This window comes from Capricornis sumatraensis, chromosome 20 (assembly GCF_032405125.1).
Source record: "Capricornis sumatraensis isolate serow.1 chromosome 20, serow.2, whole genome shotgun sequence".
Classification (NCBI taxonomy): domain Eukaryota; kingdom Metazoa; phylum Chordata; class Mammalia; order Artiodactyla; family Bovidae; genus Capricornis; species Capricornis sumatraensis.
Window position 1 is genome coordinate 57221253 of NC_091088.1, and position 21156 is coordinate 57242408.

The window sequence follows — 21156 nt, forward strand, 5'->3', positions numbered from 1 at the left end:
TTCTTTACCATTGCGCCACCTAGGAAACCCAACAGTACTTATGGCACTCTGAAATTGAGTTTTGTTTGTTTTGCTTCCTTGCTGTAATGTTTTCCTCGTAAAAGGAAAGAAGGCAAGAATGGAGTCACTCTTTTCCACTTTGGATGCTCAGTGCCTAGAACAGGATCAAGTCTGCAGTCAGCACTAAGCTGTCTGGAACACCTAGCTTTTGCCTGTTTTATTCACCATGGCATCTCCAGCCCTTTGAGCAGCAACTTGTGCAAAGTAAGGTTAATATATTTTTTACTTGAAAATAAAAATCACTTGTTTAAAATTTAGATGAATGAATGAGGGGCCAGGAATGCCAGGCTCAGGAGCTTTGACTTGGTCTAGAGGTGAACGGAGAGCTAGGGAAAGATTTTTGAGTTAGCAGGGACAGGTTTTGACAGGGCAAAATGTGAGTAATTGAAAGGTCCTCTGGAGACTGATGTCAGGGGTGGGGGTGTCCAGGCTATTGGGTGGGGACAGCTCAGTGCATACTGAAAGGACAAGACTACTTTTTGGCTGAAAGACTGATCAGAAAAAACCCAGGTTTCTTGGGAGGGTGGAGGTGTCCTTGGAGATGTAAGGACCTTTTCCTGACCTATACAGTCCACCAGCAATCATCACCCTCCCTCCCCCTCCCTTAGTTCAGCACCCCTCCCAACATGGTGCAGGTCTGGGCAGAGGGACAGACACACAGCCACCCCAAAAGCTTGTTCTCTCCTCAGTTTAATGGTGGTTAGTGGGATTGCCAAACCCCCTCCCCGTTCCCCTCCCCGCCCCGTACAAAATGTGTTTTGTTTTTTTTTTAAACAAGAAAAAGGGGGCAAAAGCCAGGAATGGGGGGGAGGGGTGCAATCTGATATTTTCATACAGATTTTTTATTTTTTTAATATATTATATATAAAACCATAGAGAGCAATGCACCCTCCCCCCAGACTCCTTTCCCCCTCCCTGGGGGGCCTGGAGGAGAGATGGGGAAGGCCCCCCCAGGAGTGGGTGGACAGAGAGACAAAGATGGATGGGACAGATGTGGGGGGAAGGGGGAAAGGGAGGAGAGCCCAAGAGCTGGGGAAAGGGGACTGGAGCAAAGTTGGGGCTGTCTCCCTCACCGCCCCCATCAAAGTTATGACACAAAGACACAGAATCCCTGTTTCCACGCCCTCCCCCCACCCTTACCCCCACCGTGCAAACATGGCTTTGCAAAGAGGTGCCCAGAGCTCTGTGGAACTCCTACAATGGCTGGCATGGGGTCTGGGACCCCCAAAGAAATCTCTGTTCCCCTTCCCTGCCCACCCCACCCTTCCCAGAATCTGACCCCTCCCCACAAGACCTGGGACTGCAGCCTAGGGGCCTTGGCCTTCCCCCAGTTATCTTACCCCAACCCAATTCCTACCGCCCTCCCTGGACTTAGGGGTCTGGACCTTTGGCCCTTTCCCCCCCCATCGGGGGACCCAGATCTCTGGGCCCTTGCTTCTGGCCCTTGTAGAGACCCAGGCAGCCAACACCCCCATCCCTGTCCAAGCGTCTGAGGTGTTAGTGGTGGGGGGAGAAGCCCACCATCCCAGACTCTGGTAAATGTCTTTGCAGCTGGCAGTGGGGTGGACCCCAGCCCAGGCCCAGGCCTGGGATGGAGGTGGGGTCAGATGAAGAATTCTTCTTTCCTCTTGTGTCCATCGCTGCCATTGAGAAAGGCTTCTCTCGCTTCTCCCTGCTCATCCAAGCCACTGGCCTCATGGGTCAGATAGGAGCCTGAGGGGTGACAGGACCCCCCCCGGCAGAGGCCACAGATACGTGTGGACCCAGGAGTTGGACGGGGAGGCAGGCAAAACATCAGATGAAGAGGGAGAGATGGAACATACAGGGAGAGTCAAGTCCAGGGAAGAGCAAAACAGGGGCAGAGAAAGAGAAAAGCAGAATTAGGAGTACTTCACAAGTCCACTGAAACCCTCATCCGTTCTCTAGGTAGTATCTCCTTGCGCCGCTCCCACGAATTCGCCAATTAGGAATTCAAACGTAAACGTCCTTTATTCAGCTCCAACCCTTCACCCCTTTTAGGATACTGGACCGAAAGACCCTCCCCTTTCGGGATCTGGGCCTCAAGTTTCCAATCCTGGATCTACGCCCTCCCTCTGTCGAATCGGGTTCTAGGCCCCACCCTCTTCTGGAAGCCACAACCAACCACACCCGTCGCTGAATTTGACCCCGCCCCCACTCACCCTTCTGCCGTACCGAGCACCAGACCATGCCCACCAGCACACAGATGATCAGAAACACCAGTAGCGCCAGGATGCCGCCCACAATGGCGTAGGGCACCGACGTCTGAGCCTCTACCACCGCACCAGGGTCTGCCAGAGGGACAGGGCGCAGGCCCAGGTCATCAGAGGACCGTCCCAGCCCGGGCCCATAGCTGGCAATGTCTTAAACCATACTGCAGCCACGTCCAACCGCGCCCCCTTACATGCCACGCCTCGCAAATTACCGCCACCTGGTGGGCCCTTCCCCTGGCGCTTCCCCCCCTCCCCCCAATTAGCAATAATTGTGCCTCGGAAAAACCTCATTGGCTATGACACTGCCACTGAGCAAAGCTCCTGGAGCCATTCTTGATGTTCCACTTCTTCAAGGAATGCGTGTTGGTTTGTACACTGCCTGACTTGGCCCCCAGTCCTTTCGCTAATACCTACCTGCCTCCTCCCCCAACTTCATTCCCCAGAGAACAGAAATAGCACATCGTTTTTCTTTGACTTCCGACCTAAATCCCTTCCCATCTTGTTTAAAACGCTCCAGGTATTTAAACCGCTGATCTAGGGCCCAGCCACTCCAAAATTCCTGCCGCACCGTCATAGGAGCTAAACACATAACACGTGTTATTTCTTTGTGCTAGCGACCTCCAACTGCTTTCTATATTTAGCTCATAATTTTTACAACAACCCTATGAGGTAGGTGCTGTTGTTTATTTCCACTTTACCGATGAGGAAATGAAGTGAAGTCGCTCAGTCGTGTCCAACTCTTTGCGACCCCATGGACTGTAGCCCACCAGGCTCCTCCGTCCATGGGATTCTCCAGGCAAGAATACTGGAGTGGGTTGCCATTTCCTTCTCCAGGGTATCTTCCCGACCCAGGGACAGAACCCAGGTCTCCCGCATTGGAGGCAGACGCTTTAACCTCTGAGCCATTTGGTAACAGAGGCACAAAGTTATCTGCAACAGGACGCTGCAGAACTGAATCTGAACCCAGACAATCGGTCTGGTCCCAGAACTATAAGAACTCTGTGGGCTTTTGACCCCCCGGAATCATTCTTTGCATAGGTCGACGCCTCAAACACCTTCCAATCCATCCTGCCTGTTCCCAAGGCCCAGTCCCACCCAGGACGGGGAGGAGACCCCGCGAGGGCTCGTCCTTACGCTGAGCCCTGCCCCCAGGTCCTCACCGTAGACCACGAGCACATAGAGCGCCCTCGCGTGGCCGTGCTTGTTCGACGCCTCGCAGGTGTAGGTGCCATTATCCGCGGATACCAGGCCGGGCAGCGTAAGCGTCTCCCCGACTGCCTCCGCCCGCTCTGGCAAAGACTCATTACCGCGGTTCCAGCGGATCTGGTTTGGCCTGGGCGGGGGTATAATGACAGTTAGGGACGCAGGTGTCAGCACCCAATTCTGACGTCTCAGAAATACAGATATGCGACATCTCCAAATAAGAGAATCCTTACTAGACCTTTCCTTCCTTGAAAACCAAGAGTCCCGGGGCCAACTTCCACCCATCAGCAGGATCTCAGGAATCCTAGCCCCTCACTCCCACTCCCAGCCCCTTCCACCCTGAGAATCCAGGAGACTGGGGACCCACAGCCTCCTTCCTCATCATCTGGCCCCAGATCCCTTCTTTCTCAGGATTCAGAAGGCTGGGTCTCAGCCCCCTCTGTTCCAGCTTCAGGTGTCCGGGTCACCTATTCTCCGCAGGACCCAGGAGTCTCGGACCCCAAAGCTCACCTGGGGTTCCCCGTCACAGCACACGTCAGCACCAGTGTGTCTCCCTCCCTCACCACAGCTTGGGAGGCATGGATCCGGGCCGTGGGGGAGTCTGTGGGCAGGAGTGAGATGGGAGAGTGGTTATCTGGGTTATGCAGCACTAGGAATTCTCCCGGGGGCAGGTGGCAGGCGCATCGGAACCCTCCTTCCCCGCCGGGCGCTGGCCTGCCAGGCACTTACACTGCACGTCCAGCACGTACTGCGTCTGCTTGCTGTGTCCGGAGGGTAGAGCCTGGTTCTGCGCCTCGCAGGTGACGATACCGCCATCGTCCTTGCGGTCTACACGAAACCGCACTGTGCTTGCCACGCTCCAGACCTTGCCATTTTCCTGGCCGCTGGTCACTCCTGCCAAGCCCCGCCCAGAAACTGTCAAGGCAGGGCTATGGCTCCGCCCACTGAAGGCACACCCTCCCACCTGGCCAATCCCAAAGCAGGCTATTTGCCAAGCTCCACCCCTTATCCACAGCCTCGCCTCTAGTCCTCCAAACCACGCCCCTATCCAAACCAGGCCCACAACCCCGTGTCTCTTCCCCACGTCTCCATCTTTCACCTCACGCTCTCTCATCTAACAATTCATTTAATCAGTATACACTGAGTGGTGGTTTACTCGCTAAGTCATGTCCGACTCTTGCGACCCCATGGACTGTTAGCCCGCCAGACTCTGTCCATGGGATTTTCCAGGCAAGAATAATGGAGTAGGTTGCCATTTCCTTCTCCAGATCTTCCCAACCCAGGGATTGAACCCGGGTCTTCTGAGCTGTAGGCTGTCTCCTGCGTTGCAGGCAAATTCTTTACCGACTGAGCCACCAGGGAAGCCCAATATATTGAGTAGTAGTGTCCGCCAAACCCATGCACTCTTCCTCAAGCTCCATCCATATATAAACCAGCCTTTCCCAAGCCACACCTCCTGGAACCCCTCTCTTAAGTCCCGCCCCTCGCAGGCGCCTCTCCAGCCCACTCCCATCCCCGCCCCCAAGTTATACCTTTCAGTTCCTTTCGGTCCCGGTACCAGCGCAGGATGGCAGCAGGGCGGGACCGTGGAACAAGACAGCTGAGCTCCACCTCGCCGCCCTCCACCGCCTGTTCCCGGACCTCCACTATAGGATTCTCCGGGGCCACTGCCACAGGGAGAAGGGGACAAGAGGGAGGTCAAGAGAGGGACCAAGGTGGGCTCAGAGTAACCAAACTGCAGGATTCCAGGGAACCAGAGCAACAAAGGGTCAAACACAGAGGCAAGAGGTCAGGGAAACCGGCCCTATTTACTGGGAGCAGATGTCCAGGAGGTTAAATACAGCCAGTGTCAAGTCCCAGGATAAGGGATGAGCAAAGGAGAAAGGAGACAGGATGGATCTGAGGAGGGGAGGCCGTTACCCAGTACAGTGAGCGTGGCAATCTGGTGGTGGGTGTCCTCTGTGTAGAGCTGGCAGAAGTAGCCCCCCTCGTCCTCCAGGCGAGCATCTGAGAGCCGGATCCGTACCCGGCGCGGGGAGAACTCCTCAAGCTGGAAACGCTCATCCTTCAGGGCTAGAGAGTGAAGAGGCGGGAGTGAACTTGGGGAATCCGTAGCTCAGAAGTCCCACCTTTCTTCCAGGAGCTTAGAGTTCGGCCCTCTCTTTTCTCCAACCACACCCAGGTGTCTAAGGTGCCCACCTAGTCAGTTTCCTGGGTACCCAGAATGTTTCAGGCCCTCTCACCTGACCAGGAGTCGAGGCCCCAGCCCCCTCCTCCCTCAGATCCAGGAGACCAGAGTCTCAGCTCTGTCTTCAGTCAGTCCCCAGCCCTCTCCTCTTCCAAGACTCAGGCTCTGGACCCCCAGCACGCACCACGGGTACCATTGAAGAAGAGGGTCTGCCGGGCGGGGTTCTGAATGACAACTATGGATCCATCATACTGGTGCAGTCGGCAGGTTATCTCGGCCACCCCACCCTCAGCCACTGTCACATTCTCCGTCTGTACTTCCTGTCCTGCCCCTGGACCAGCAGACAGAGAAACAGGATAAGAGACTCATTGAGGGGTACAATCCAGTCTTTGCTCTCTCCCTCCGGTCCTCACCCATCCAAACTTCCAATACCTCTCCTTCCCCTCTCATGCAGTTCAGTACACCCAACATTTCCTGTGGGCTGGAATCCAGGAGAAGGATAAAACCTGCCCCCTGTTCTAGAAGAGCTGCAATCAAGAGCCAGTGGATCTAAGGAGTAGGTGGGTGGGGCAGCACAGGTCACACTGGGAGCTCAGAGGAAGTGGAGACTAAGACCACCCAGGGAGATGAGTGGTCAGAGAAGATTCTAGAAGAAAGCTCCATCGGATACACATTTTCAAGAGTGAGCAATCCACGGGGTACGGGAAACTGTTGTGTGTTCACCAAACCCCATCTTTCACACCTGAGCACATGTTTTAACTTGTCTGCAGAGATGGGTGAGACATTCTTCTCATCCCTATAGATGTTAAGCTTGCTGCTCTTTCTGTTTTGGGTGTTGTTGGTTTTTAAGGCTGTGTTGCACAGCGTGTGCGGTCTTAGTTCCCCAGACAGGGACTGAACCCCTACCCCCTGCAGCGGAAGTGCAGAGCCTTAACCACAGCCGTTGAACCACCAGGGAAATTCCTGCTGCTCTTCCCGTTAATGGAGCATTCTGACCCTGTGAATCTGGGAAGGGCTTGGAACTTGCTTTGATCAACAGAATCTGCTAGAAGGGATACTGAATGAGTTCTGGAGCCTAGATCTCAAGAGGTCTCACAGCTCCCACTCATGCCCTTTGGCTGCTCTGACACGGTTAGGTGGAGATGCCCGGGCCAGCCTCCTTGAGGACGAGAGACCACACCGAGCGAGAGAAGCCCAGCCAAAAGCCAGCACCAAATGCCAGCCACGGAAATCAGGCCATTCTGGACTATCCAGCCCCTGTGGCACCGATAGGTGACTGCAGCCACATGAGTGACCCCAGTTGAGACCAAGAGAAGAAGTACCCAACTGACTCCCAGAGTCATGAGCAAAGAACATAATTGCTGTTCAAAGCCACAATGTTTTGGAGGGTGTCTTAACACGGCTACAGTTAACTGGTACAACACACTGAAGTGCAAGTCACTCAGTCAGTCATGTCCGACTCTTTGCGACCCCATGGCCTGTATAGAATTGAATTCTCCAGGCCAGAATACTGGAGTGGGTAGCGGTACCCACTCACTCCAGGGGATCCTCCCAACCCAGGGATCAAACCCAGGTCTCCCACATTGCAGGCAGATTCTTTACCAGCTGAGCCTCCAGGGAAGCCCTCAAGGGACAACACACTATTAGGCTACATTTCCGAGGATCCCTTGTGCTTACATGGGGGCCCATGACTGACTTCTGGCCACAGGCTGTAGGCAGAAGAGAGAAACACCTCCTCCAGCCTGGTTCATCTCACCCATAATCCTTCATGCTGGCGGAATGGAGAGGACTCCTAGGAGCCCAGAGGAGAAAGGATTATGAGCTGGAAGGAGTCTGGGGCCCTGACTTTCTGCCCCGGGTTACCTGCTTGCACAGGATTGTAGCAGGAGCGAGAAATACATTTTTTTGGTTAAGCCACTGAGATTTGAGGGCTGTTGTTACAGCAGTTAACTTACCTCGATTAATCCATCAGAGGAATGAAGTAAGAGATTAGTAAGGGGGTGTTTCCAGGCAAGTAAACAGTGCAGAGTAAAGCTCAAAGCTGAGATTAATCATCAGCAGCATCATCAATGTCACTGTCATCTTCAAAATAACAATAACCATCATAGCTACTGTTGATTAGGCAATTTCTGTTCCAGACTTTGTGCTAAGGGCATTACCTATATAATTTCCATTTAATCATCACAATACCTGAATAAGGGAGGCACTATTATCAATCCCCAGTTTTTTTTTTTTTTTAGTTCTCATTTTTCAGATGAGGAAATTTGTTCCAGAGAAAGAAAATGACTTGGCCAAGGTCACAGCCTGAGAGTGGCAGAGGCAGGATCTGCCTCGAGGTCTCCCAGTTCTGTATCCTGCACCCACATCCACTCCTGGTTGTCTGGGTGAAAGGTGTCCAGCATTGGTGAGGACTGTGGCATGTGCTTGTGAAGGGTCTCAGCCAAGCTACAAGATAAGCTTTTATCTTGAAGACCAGGAACTGAAGCAGGAAAGAGCCATGATCAGATTTTATTATTCACTTTTCTTTTTTTTTTTTTTTGGCCATGCCATGTAGCACATGGGATCTTAGTTCCTTGACCAGGGATCAAACTCATACCCCCTGCACTGGAAGCAGGGAGTCTTAATCACCAGACCACCAGGGAAGTCCCTGGTTATTCACCTTTAAATTCTGGATAACTATTTTTTCGTATCTCTTACATTCCATCTCATTCATTCATTTGTGCTTCAGGGAGGTTTTCAGGGGCTGGGTGCCCAGCGATGAGTCAGATGAGGTCCCTGTCCTGGAAGGCCTTCAAGATTTATGGGGAGGTAGACATAAATCACTGTAAAATCCCATGAGAAGTGTTTCAGTCCCTGTAAGAGGGACAGGTAACCTGATTTGGGGGCTGAAGGGTGGAAAAGATTAATTCCGGAGGGCGGGGGTGGGGGGTGGAAAGCAGAGACAGCTAGCTTCCTAGTCAGTATACACTCTTCTCTTTCTCTTTAATAAAAGAATGCTGATTGTATTTTATGGTTGCCCTGTGCTGTGCTCATCAGCTAAGTCATGTTCGACTCCTTGCGACCCCACACCATGGACCGTCCAGCCCACCAGGCTCCTCAGTCCATGGAATTTTCCAGACTAGAAATACTGGGGTGGGTTGCCATTTCCTCCTCCAGGTGATATTCCTGACCCAGGGATCGAACCCACGTCTCCTGTGTCTCCTGCATTGGCTGGTGGATTCTTTACCACTGAGCCACCCAGGTAGCCCTTACGGTTACCCTACATCCAGCAGAAAGAGAAATTTCCCAGACTCCCTTGCAGCTAAGTGAGGCCATGTGATAAAGTTTTGTCTGACTAGATATCAGGAAAAGTGTCATGTGATCATTTGAGGGGACTTCTGTTTTTAAATTTTGCTATGCCAAGTCTTAGTTGTAGCATGTCAACTCTTAGTTGTGGCACGTGGGATCTAGCTCCCTGACCAGGGATCAAACCCAGGTTCCCTGCATCAGGAGCACGGAGTCTCAGCCACTGGATCACCATGGAAGTTGAAGGGGACTTCTTAAAGAAAGGGGACAAGTCCTTTTTCCACCTGGTCACCTTTGTGTTGCCTGAAACTAGGATGTGATGGAGTTCGGGAACTGAGACCTGGAAGATGCCTGGGTCTCTGGTGATGATGTGGAATTGTCATAAAAGCCTTGGATACCAACTTCCGGCTTCTTTTATCTTTGAATACAATATTTTGTCAATTTAAGCCCCTCTCAGAGTTATCTCGAGAAGGGGATGACAGATGGCTGGATGGCATCACCGACTTGATGGACATGAGTTTGAGTGAACTCCGGGAGTTGGTGATGGACAGGGAGGCCTGGCGTGCTGCGATTCATGGGGTCGCAAAGAGTCGGACACGACTGAGTGACTGAACTGAACTGAACTACAGGTTTATCTAGCACTTTCCTGAATAGCAGTCTTAATATGTCCCATCCTGGCACCAAACATTCTCCTTCCCATGTTTTCTCAGTCTCAGTAAATATCACAACCTGGTTGCTCAGGCCAAAACACCTAAACATCATCCACATTTTCACCCTTTCCCTCACCTCTAACACCCACTCCATCAGCAAGATCTACCCATTCTTCTTGTAAAATACATCCCAAACCTGTTTTCCTTTGCCACATCATCCAGTGACACTATCTCTGACCTGGTCCTTCAAGAGCTATTTGTGAGTCTCCCTACTTCCACACCTGCCTCCCCGCAAGGCCAGTCTTAACACATCAGCTGGATAGTTGCAGTGCGTGGGCTTTCCCTGTGGTAGAGCACAGGCTCGGTAGTCACAACTCATGGGCTTAGTTGCCCCGAGGCATGTGGGACCTTCACTTGGACCAGGGATCAGACCCAGACCTGCATTGGGAGCATGGACCACCATTAGCCACTGGACCACCAGGGAAGTCCCCAGAACTCTTTCTATTTTATCCCCACTGTTGGTCGTCCGTCCCCCATTACTCGAATATACACCCCATGAAGGCAGGATTGTAATCTCTCGGGTTTGTTGCTGCACCCTGGTGCGTGGATATGTGCTTGACCCTTGATAAACATCTGGGGAGACAGATGCCTGAATCGCACGTGCTAGGCATTTCAGCCTCACGACAACTTTGTGACATGGCATTATTCTCATGTTAAACACTTGGGTTGATCCCAGCTGGACCACTTGCCATCTGTGTGACCTGAGACAAATGGCTTAACCTTCCTGAGCCTCAGATGCCCCGTCTGTAAGGTGGGGATGATGCCAGGGCCTGATTCACAAGAATCAGCCCAGAACCTGAGGCTCAGGGAGCCCTCTGCACTGCTGTTATTACAACCTCCAGAAACATGCTTATTCCTGTGAAAACTGAACTGGCCTGTTTGCACATCCCGGCACTTTTTGAAAAAAAAACATCTTGAAGGCTATCCATGGATCCTGGTCCTCAGGACTAGCCCAAGGGCTAGCCCCCCATTTTACAGATGCGGAGAATGAGGCTCAGGGGCCCCAGGCCAGTCAGTGGCAAAAACTCAACATCTCTTGGGTGCCCTCAGGACCTCTGGGTCTGCACCGCCCCCAAACATATCCCCTGCTCTCTGCTTGAGGGAGCACATGGGGTAAGGGTGGGGGGCTTTTGTTTTATTCCCTCCCCCTCCTGAGGAGTCAGTAACCAACAGTGTCTGTGCCTGGAATATTAATGTCCCAGGAGCTTTTGTTTCGGGGTTGGGGGGTGGTGAGGCAGGACTTTCTGGTCAGCGAGGGGTTGAGCTTTGGTGACTAGGGCACTGGCCCTTTAAACTGCCTGGAAAAAAGGGACTAGGGAGGGTTTGGGAAAGAGTGGCTGAGCAGGTGATGTGTAGAGACCCAGAATCCAACACTCTCCTCCTTTAGACCCAGGAAGCCAGCCCCCCAACTGCCTTCTCTCCCTGGATCCAGGAGTCCCGGTTCCTAGCTTACTTCTCCATCAGGATCAGGAATCTGGGTTCTCAGCATCTCCCAAATCCAGAAGTCGCAAGCCCCCAGCCTTCTCCCTCCTCAAATCCAGGAGGATCTGAGGATTCTGGGCCCTCACCCTTCTCTTCCTCCAGGAACCAGGGGTCCAGACTACACAGCTGGTGGATGTTTCCACGGAGACTAAAGGGAATGGGGGGAGCACTTCCTGGGTCCTGAGTCAGCGAATACCCAAGGGAGTCTCAAGGTCACAGTTCCGGGAAGGTCACAGCCTCCCCCTCCATATCCTCTCCCCAGGGGGCTCATACATCCTGTCTCCTCTCCCCCCATCCTCCCCTAGGGAGGTGGTACATCCCTGCGTCCTGACTGAACCCCCCCCCCAGCCCCCCATCAATGGCGGAGTCCGAACATCCTCACACAAAGCATCAATTCTTCCCCAGCTCAGCCTTGTGAAGGCGCCTGTATTCGCAGGACCTAGGCATCAGGGTCCCAGCCCCTCCTCCCTCAGAAACCTGGAGTGGGACCCCCGCCCAGGACTTCCTCTCTCAGGACTCAGGACTGTGCACCTGCACCCCACCCTCCGTCAAGACCCAGGACTCCGGGATCCCGGTGCTCTTCTCCCTCTGGACCCAGGAGTTCAAGCCCCCCAGCCCCCTCCTCCCTCAGACCCAGAGTCAAGACCCCAGCCCCTCCTCACCCTAACACAGAGCCCCCTAGACTTCTGCTCCCTCAGACCCAGGACTCTAGGCCCCCGGCTCCAGGATCTCCTGGGAACTTTTGGCTCCAGGGCCACGGCCGTCAGCCCCCCAGAACCACAGCCCTGTCTCCCCAGCCCTCTTGTCCCCCTCCCGTCTGTGAGGCAAGCATCAGGTGGGGGCGTTGGGGTGAGTCAGCAGCCTCATATACAAAGTTCCCCCTGTGGCCCCCACGTTCCTGGGATATTCAAAACTCCCTGGATTCCGGGCCTTGAGCCCAGTCAGGGGGTGGGGGAGTCGTCCGGAGGTTCCCCCTGGGTGTGGGGTCAGGGGAAGAATTCCTGCTCCGGGAAGGGTGCACTGAGCCCTCGCTGTCTTCTCTTCCACCCCCAGCGCCCTCTATATTCACCCCCTTCCAGAAGAACCCGGGCTCTGCAGCCGCCCTCTTGCCCCACTGGGTGTCTGCTGAGGCGCCTCCGTGCCTGGTTCCTAGAGGACCTAGGGGCCTGGGGTCCGCACAGGCGGGAACCAGTGGGTGCTCGGGTCGTGGTGCCACAGGCTACTGGGCGCTGGCGAGTCTGGGCCCCCCACCCCCACCCCACCCAGAGAGAGAAAGCTGCCTTTGTGTTCCCCAAGATGGGGACAGGCCAGGCTCGCACGACATTAACCCACCCCAGGCCCCAGCCCTGCTGCGTCTAAGGTCTTGGAATCCCTTGTGGAACCTGACCCCCTGCTCTGGGGACGCAGGCATCTGGCTCATGAGTGGGTGGGGGCCAGAGGCAGAACCCTGCTTCTCAGAGTGGCTTGCCCAAACTTTAGGAGGCAGGGAAGAGTCAGTCCCTGGGGAGGGAAACATTATTCGGGATTAACAAACTCTCCCTCCATCAGGCACCCTCCACCCCCCGCCCCACTCTTAATAGCCTCTTCATCTCTTCTTTGGATCTGGAGGTCTGTTTCCCGTGCTCCCTTCTGGGCCATCCAGTGCCTGGCCTGTGGGTCTGTTTCTGCCTTCCTGCATCTCTGGGCAGGCAACCCATCCCTCTCTCAATCCCTCTCGCCCGCCCACCCTGGACCCTTCTTTCTGTTGGCATACATCTCATCATCCTTTTCTGATATTCCTGGTAGATGAGGGAGCCAGGGAGAAGAGAATACATTTTTGAAAGGGTGTAAATGAACCCCAGCTGCTGTCCCCACTTCTGCTGGCTGAGCAAGGTGAGAGGGGAAGGGGAGTGACCAAGAGGGGAAGGTGGGGACCAGGGACACCTCCAAGAATCCGGTGGCCAAAGCCATTCAGAAATAGCCAATGAAAAGGAAAGCAGGGAGGGCCCCCTGGGATCAGATATTTCAGCTGCCTAGCCCACACTTTACAGAAGGGGAAGTGAGGCTCAGAGGAGGATGGGGAAGGGGCGGACCCAGAACTACACCTGTGAGCCCTGGTTCCAGAGTTCTTCCCATGACACCTAGCTCTCTCCCAACTGGTAAACTCCCCCATCATTTCATCTAGAGAAAGTTTACAGAAGGGATTAAGGCACCAGGAAGCAGAGACTTTAAAACTACAGGAGGGACAAGCCTGGAGAGCTCCTTCCCAGAAGTGCTGGCGAAAAGATTCTCAAACTGGGGAGTTGGTCCTCTTAGGCAGTATTCTGATTCTGAGAACCCAAACTCCCACGATTCTAGACCTCAGAGGTGTCAAGATTCGGGATCTCAGAGAGGTAAAGGTTTCAGAATTTTGAAGGTGTCAGGAGGCTAGAATGCAAACGCCAGCGAGGTTCTAGAATTTTAAAGGTGTCAAGAGTCTAAAGACTTTGAGCTTCTGGAAGCCAGTGGTTCTAAAACACCCTCAGGTTTTCTGTTCACTGGATTTATTGGTTCTAGGAGTCTATGAGCTGGCCTAACAAAGAAAGAAAGAGAAGCAAAAGTGGATGGAGACGTAGCTTAAGTACTAAAGTGCTCATCGGGGAAATTGTGGCTTGTCTGCCACAACGGAAGGACGTGATGGTGAAAGTTCTGAAGCAATGACAGAAGCCTGCAGAAGACAGCAAGCTGGAGGGTGACGGGCCCACTCTCAGCCCATCACTCTGCCCTGAGGAGAGGGCAAGCACACTTTGGCTCAGCTCTGGAGTGGGGAAGGTGTCACTGCACCCAGCTTGCCAGAAACCCCTTCGGGTGTCCAAGCTGGAGTTCCTTTCCTTTCAGGTCACCAAGTTCAACGCCCTTACTTTACAGAAAGGGAAACTGAGGCCCCGAGAGAGAAGGGTGCTTGCCATTGGCTACGCTGGCAAATGGCACGAGCCAGAATTTAAACCCAGGCAGGCTCCCAACCCTGTGCCATCTGGTCACAGCTCCCAAATTTCTACAGGACATCCAGCCCTCCCACTCCGGCTCAGCTACCTCCCTGTTATCCGTTCCCCCCCGACCCCGAGTGGCTTTTCCCACCGCGGAGGGGGTGACCGATGGCAGGTACCTGGCACACACAATGTGAAAGTCTGAGTGTGGGGGTGACATTTCCTGACCTTGTCCTGGGTCTCAGGGTCACCCTGTCTTGAAGGACTCCAGCTTTTCACAGCGTGTGGTAAGGGTACACGGAGGGCTCCCTGGATGTCCTGGAGGGGGCTTCTCTGTAGATAGTGGTCTGGGTGTGTGAATGGGTGGGGAGGGGCAGCGTTTGGAAGGCATCTGTTGGATCCACGTGTGTGCCCACATGCCAAGGTTCCCCACACACTTCTTCACACACACACACACACACACACACGCACATGCACACATTTCCCTCCAGGGCCCTTCAGGATGCCCTGTCTGACTCAGTTCCTCTCCAGGGGCACAGAGGGACAGAGAGATGCAGAAATGAAGGATGGTGATGGGGAAGCCCAGGATGGAGGATGTGACAGTAGATAGGGGAGGCAAAGGGACAGGGGACAGGGACACAGGGGGACAGACAGACAGGAGAGAGTGGGGAATGGGGGGAGACAGATGACAGGGAGGGCTAGAGAACCGGGAATGACAGAAGAGAAAGGACAAGGGAACGGGGCAGATGGGGGACAGAGAAGCAGAGGCGACAGAGACGAGGCAGAAATACAGGCGCACAGAGGAGGGAATGGAAAGGCTGCTGGGGGGGCGGGTAGAGTGGCCCAGTGAAAAGGGACAGAGACCAAGGGACAGAGGTGGGGGACAAAGACCGGCTAGAGAGCCGGGGGACAGGGAGGCAAGGAGAAAGGGGGCCAGGCAGAGGGACGGGCAGTCTTGGAGACAGAGGGACAGAGGACGAGGGTAGGGGCACAAGGAGAGAGACTGAGGGACTCAGAAGCGGGCGGACAGAGGGGCGCAGGGACCGGACAGGACAGGGGGGCCGCCTCGAGAAGGCCGGCTCGTGGCTGGAGGGGGGTCTCGGGCCCTTTGTCCCTGCCGCGATCAGGGCCTGTGCGGGGTTGGGGGGGCTGCGGCACGGTGGCCGGGCCTGCGCCCCCTCCCCCGCTCGCGGCTCCCGGCTCGCGGCTCCCGGCCCGCGCTGCGCTTTGTCCCGGGGAGGGGGGCCCGGCTCGGCCCCGCGCGCATTGTTCGGCCTCTGCGGCCCCGCGACCGCCCGGCTGTCACCGCGGCGCGCCCCCCGCCCCGCCCCGGCCAGCCGGCCGACCCCGGCCCCCGACCCTACCTGGCCCCGCCGCGGCCGCCCACAGCAGCAGCAGCGGCCACTGGAAGCGCCGGGCCCGGCCCATGGTGCCGCCGCCGCCGCCGCCGCCGCCGCTCGCTCCCGGCCCGGCACCTGCACCGCCCGCGCCGCCCGCCCCGCCCCCCGCGCCCCGCCCCCTGCCCGCCCGGGGGGCGGGGCTCCGAGGCCGGGGCGGGGCCGGCGCGGGGGCGGGGGCGGGGAGACGCGGGGAGGCCCCGGGCCACGCGGGAGAGGGCACCTCTAGAGGATGCGGGGAGTCGGAGGAGGGGAGGCGCCCGAGAGCTCGGGGGCCCGGGGGCGGGGGCGAGCAGGGGGCGTGTGCCGGGGGTCCGGCGGCCAGAGAGTGCGGGCGCTGGGTGAGGGCCGAAGCGGTGGGCGATGATGCGGAGGGACGCGCGGGCAGGTGCTGTGAGGGGCAGCGTGTCGTAGGAAAGGCGAGCGTGCTGTTGCAAGGATGCGCCAAGGTGCGGGTGCGTGCGGAGGGGAGGAGTGGAGTCAGGATGTGTGTGAGGCTGTGAGCGTCCAGGGAGAGGGAGTTTGGTGGGGAAAGTGAGTGGGAGAAGTGTTCCCCGGACAGGTGGAGGTGTTCCGTGGGTGAAGGTGAAGCGGGGTGCACATATTCCAGAGGGGAAGTGAGCGTATTCTAGAGGGGCAGCGAAGTGAAGGTGTGAGCATGGAGTGGGTTATAGGAAAGGTGACAGTGAGAGGTAGTCTGTGGACAGGTGAGGGTGAGGTTGAGAGTGTCATGTGACAGGCTGTGAGCTGAGCCACTTTGAGAGGGAAGGCAACAGCCTGGTATCTGGGCAGGTCCAGGACCTCCCAGGGCAGGGCTAGCCTGGGCTGGGGTCAGGTCTCACCCTTCCCCCGGTCCTCACCCGGAAACTCCGTGTTTCTGCATCATTCCTGGGGTGGGAGAGGCTCTGGTGGACGCCCAAGCGTCTAGCCTCCCCACCCTGCGTCCCTACTCTTTCGGCCCCAGCCTCTCTTTTCGTCCCTGACTGCCTATGCGCTCTCCCCACTTCTCTCCCATCGTTGGTGCTGACTCACTCCTCCAGACTTGGGTCCCTTTTCCCTGCTGGGAGGTGAGTCTCCCCGAGCCCCCTTCTGTGGGACTTTGTAGACCTGGTGCAGGGTTATCACCCTTATGAGCCAGGAAGAGCAAGAAACCCTGAAAGGTAGGAGACTTCAACCTCTTCTACCATCATTTGACAATCAGGGAAACTGGGATATGCCAACTATGAAAATCCTTTATCTTCATCAGTACCCAAAACTCCTCCATTCAGGTCCTCCATCGGACTTCAGCTCCTGGTACCCTTTCTGTTCTCAGTTCCCAGCATCCTCTCTGTCCTTGGGACCCAAGCTCTCATCAGTCTCTATGTGCCCAGGACCACAGCTCCACGTGACTTCTTTCCTTTTCAATTCTCAGTTTACCTTTCTGTAAACTAGAGAAAGGTGTGGGGTTGGATAATCTCCAGTCCTCCCAGAGCTCACAGTCTATGTGTTGAGATAGATGGGAGAGAGGTGTCCAACCTGGATTTGGAATACTGGGTTAGGGAGTAGCTAAGGGTTGTCTTTCCTTTCAAGAATCTATAGGTCCCCCACTCATGGCTTTAACCAATGTCCCCTACTCCAGCTCCAGGGCACCCTGGAGGATGTTGGTTTGGCTCTCATCTATGTTTTTTGGGCCCCACCTTTTCTTCCACATGAGGTTGTCCTGTTCCAGTCCTACTCCAAGTTATTGTATCCATTGGGATTTTCATGCAAGTGACGGAAAATCCAACCCAACTGGCTTAAGAAAAAGAGGATTGTTTCACGTATAAAGAAGTCTTGGGTATGACTGACTCCAGCATTATCTGTCCTAAGGATAAATGGTCCCCTTATGTAGTAGGGTGACTGGTCAATACCCCTGGGACCACATATTTGGGGCTTCATATTTGCAGAGGGGTAGAGAGAGAAAAGGGCTTCCCAGGTGGCACTAGTGCCTGCCAGTGCAAGAGATGCATGTTTGATCCCTGGGCCAAGAAGATCCCCTGGAGGAGGGCATGGCAACCCACTGCAGTATTTATGCCTGGAGAATCTCATGGACCTCTGAGCCTGGCAGGCTACAGTCCATGGGGTCGCACAGAGTCAGACACGAATGAAACCACTTAGCACACACTCACATAGGTATATACCTGAGCTTCCCGGGTGGCGCTGGTGGTAAATAATCTGCCTGCCAATGCAGGAGAAGCAAGCGATGTGGGTTCAATCCCTGGGTTGTGAAGATCCCCTGCAGTAGGAAATGGCAGTATTCTTCAGTATTCTTGCCTGGAGAATCCAGTGGACAGAGGAGCCTGGCAGGCTATGGGTCATAGGGTCGCAAAGAGTTGGACACGACTGAAGCGACTTAGCATAGCACACAGCACAGAGAGAGAAAGACAGACAGGCTGGGAAAGCCAGGCTATGGGAGCCGGAGCAGAGATCAGGGACTTGAAGAGGCTCCTTCAGCACAATGAGGAAATATTTTTTTTTCCTTAGAACCCTCCTTGAAACCTTCCATTGGGTCTCCTTGGTCCAGATAATGCCACCTGCCTATCATTGAACCAACATCAATGGTCAGGAGATGAGATGAAACTGATTAAATTAGATATGAGCCACAGGCTCCCTCTACCCCCAGGTCAGAGGTGAAATTAGATTTCACAAACAGAAGTAGATATTAGGGAGACAGTTGCTGTCCCCGCTATTTTGAGTGGCGGGGTGGGCTATGCACTGTGGGCTTGACCATTCTTGGGTTTTTGAAGTCTTGGGATGGTTCAGAGTTTGTTATTTGTTTTCTCAGCATCGTTCTGCAAGATAATAGAAAATATATTGGTCTCTGCCCCTGGTTCCTGACACAGAGCTCCTGAAAACCTTGTAATTACCTAAGTGATAAGAACACCAGGAACAGCTTTGTTCTAATATTTAGTCTTTGACCCTAGCTCCTAACTCAGGTCTCCGGAAATCCTTGTCACTTCTTGGGTGATAAGAGTGTCTTTTGTTCTAATAGGTGACTTATGGTGGCCTCCTGGATGAGGTCTGGTCCCCCAAAAGACCCAACTATGATAACACACTTGAGATTTTCAGCCCCACTCCCCATTCTCTTGAGAAGGGAGAAGGGCTGAAATTGGAGTGAAGGATCCGTGATGCCTTTGTGATGAAGCCTCTGTAAAAATCCCAATAGTATGGGGTTCAGGGAGCTTGTGGGTTGATGAACACACGCAGGGGCTGGGAGAGTGACATGCCTGAAAAGAGAATGGAAGTTGTGTGCCCCTGGGCACAGACCTTGCCCTGTGTGTCTCTTCCATCTGACTGTTCATCTGTATTCTCTATCATGTTCTTTTAAAGTAAAAGGAAGTCACTGTTTCCCTGAATTCTGTGAGCCACTCTAGTGGGTTAATCAGACCTGCAGATGGGATCATGGGAACCCCTGGTTTGTAGCCGATTGGTCAGAAGCACAATCTGGACTTCTGATTGTCATTGAATGTGGAAAGTAGGGGACTGAGTGCTTACTCTGTGGGATCTGAGGCTATTTCCGGGTAGATAGTGACAGAATTAAGTCACAGAACAGCCAGCCAGGGTCACAGAAAATTGCCTGGTGTGGGGAAGCACTCCCCACATTTGATGACCTGAAGTGTTGTGAGTGTGATCCTAGTGTGAGAGTAGAGGAGACTCACAGGAGAAAGACACAGTAGGGAAAAACTGAGTTGTTCCCTCTACAGAAAGAAGACTGGGTGGGCATTTTCCCCCAATACACATTCCCTCCTCCTTTGTTCTTTCCTAAGAGAATCCTGATTTTGTTCAGGCATCAACTTTTCTTTAATAGTCAGCTGATGTGTGGGAAGTCCTAGGAGCAGGGTCTGAATATACTTTGTTAAATATTGTGGTTCCATGCCTCCTTCTAGTGCAAGGGACGAGGCATGAAACAAATCAGGCAAATACAACGCGGGAAAGGCAAGTCACCCTGGAAGTTTGGGGATAAGCTTTCTTTGTTTTAAAAAAGAAGAGAAGAGATGGCCCTTTGTTATTGCGTCTGAATGTGGGTGTGATGCCTGGAACTGCAGTGGCCTTCTTGAGGCCATGAGGCAGATATACTTGAATGGATCCTTTGGGACATAATGGAAACATTGACTAAGTCAACTCAGGAACTGCCCTAACTCATGATCTCTTTTGTGAGATCATCAATTTCCTCTTTGTTTCAACCATTTTGAGTTGGGTATCCTTTTAAATACAGCCCTGACCACCATATTGCCTGCAATTCAGATAGAATACAGGGAGGCATCCCTGCTTACAGGTTAAAACATTTTAAGTGGTAGTTTTCTTTGTCAGTTGCTCCCCCATCCTTGTGATAAGCTCTCTCTCATAGAGGTGGTTTTCTCAGCTTCGCCTGAGTGGGTTGCCTACCAGGAGAATTGCCTGAGTGGCAGATGCTTGTTTACAGTGTGCACAACTGTATCATGGCTCTGATATAAACTTCCCTGGCCACAGCAGAGGAGGTTGCTGGCAGAGTCCTGACCCAAACTGGACTCCACCAGAGAAGAGCCTGTTCATTAAAATATTATAACCAGACACAAGTAGTTTTTGGTACTTGACATTTCAAGGGCATGTTCGGCTACTGTGTTTGAGGCCGGCGGTAGTCTGAGGAGACAAAAATAAGGTGAAAGCCCAGTCCATGAAGGAAGCCACACACTCAGAGTAAGACAGAGTGACACAGAGAGGCAGATTTTGCAAAAGGGAGACAATACTGATTTTGCCCAGCTTTTCAATTCTGTTTCTTGTCCCTGGTGCAGCCCAGAGACCTAGCTCTTGCCTGGATTCTAAACTTCCAATAATGCTGTCATTTTTTGCTTGAGTCAGCTCAAACAGATTTCTTTCTTGCAACTGAGATCCCTGAACAAAAACTTGAGAGCCATTAATGATGAGGTCCTGATCACAAGGTCTGGTGTAGAACATTATGAGAAATTTATCTCTAGCCTCATAGCTGCACCACGGGACATGTATTTCCATCCTTTGATCCCCACTGTAGGGCATCATGGGAGACGCAATCCTACCCTCCAGTCTCTGCCATAGGGTCTCATGGGAAATGCAGTCCTAGCCTCAATTTCAGCTGTAAATCATTGTGGGAAATGTATTCCTAGCCTCCAGTCTCTGCTATGGGGGTATCATGATGAATGCAATCCTAGTCTCCAGTTATCACCCAGGGGAGCAACCTGAGGGTCCCTAACCCACACCTCAACTGTCTTAATAAAACAAGTACACTTCCCTTAGACAAAAAGGTAAGGAAGCCATCCTCCCCCTCATTTCTAAGAAAAACCTCACTCCAGGCAAACTTGCAAAAAACCAAAAAACAAAAAAAAACAATTGACTATACTTTCTAGCTGCTTTTTCTTTTCTTTTTTACAAGACAGGAACAAGAGAGCCTTAACCACATGACACCGGTATAAGCTGACGGGACTTCAAAATCGGGACAAGGGTTGCTCTGCAGCTCATTACCATCTCATTGTAATATTAAGATCTCCGCATTCAAGGGCAGAAAAGAGTTCATTACAGGAAATCGTACCTATTTCCACAAATCAGGGTGACATGAGACCCCCGCCCCTAATAACTCTTCTTCACCCTTTTCTATAAAAAGCTTGTCCCCCACTTGTAATCTGG

At 53.6% G+C, this 21156-nt stretch overlaps 1 protein-coding gene and 1 pseudogene across 1 annotated transcript; both read right to left on the minus strand.

Moving 5' to 3' along the window:
- Positions 1-1454: 1454 nt before the first annotated feature.
- On the minus strand, positions 1455-15532 carry CADM4 (cell adhesion molecule 4). Its single transcript, XM_068992858.1, has 9 exons — positions 15469-15532; positions 5867-6013; positions 5415-5567; positions 5027-5161; positions 4224-4388; positions 4005-4095; positions 3452-3624; positions 2241-2369; positions 1455-1773 (listed from the first exon to the last, which is right to left on the minus strand). The coding sequence occupies exons 1-9, from the start codon at positions 15530-15532 to the stop codon at positions 1664-1666; spliced, it is 1167 nt and encodes a 388-aa protein (XP_068848959.1). The 3' UTR covers positions 1455-1663.
- LOC138097261 (U4 spliceosomal RNA) lies at positions 2547-2611 on the minus strand (annotated as a pseudogene).
- Positions 15533-21156: the final 5624 nt, after the last annotated feature.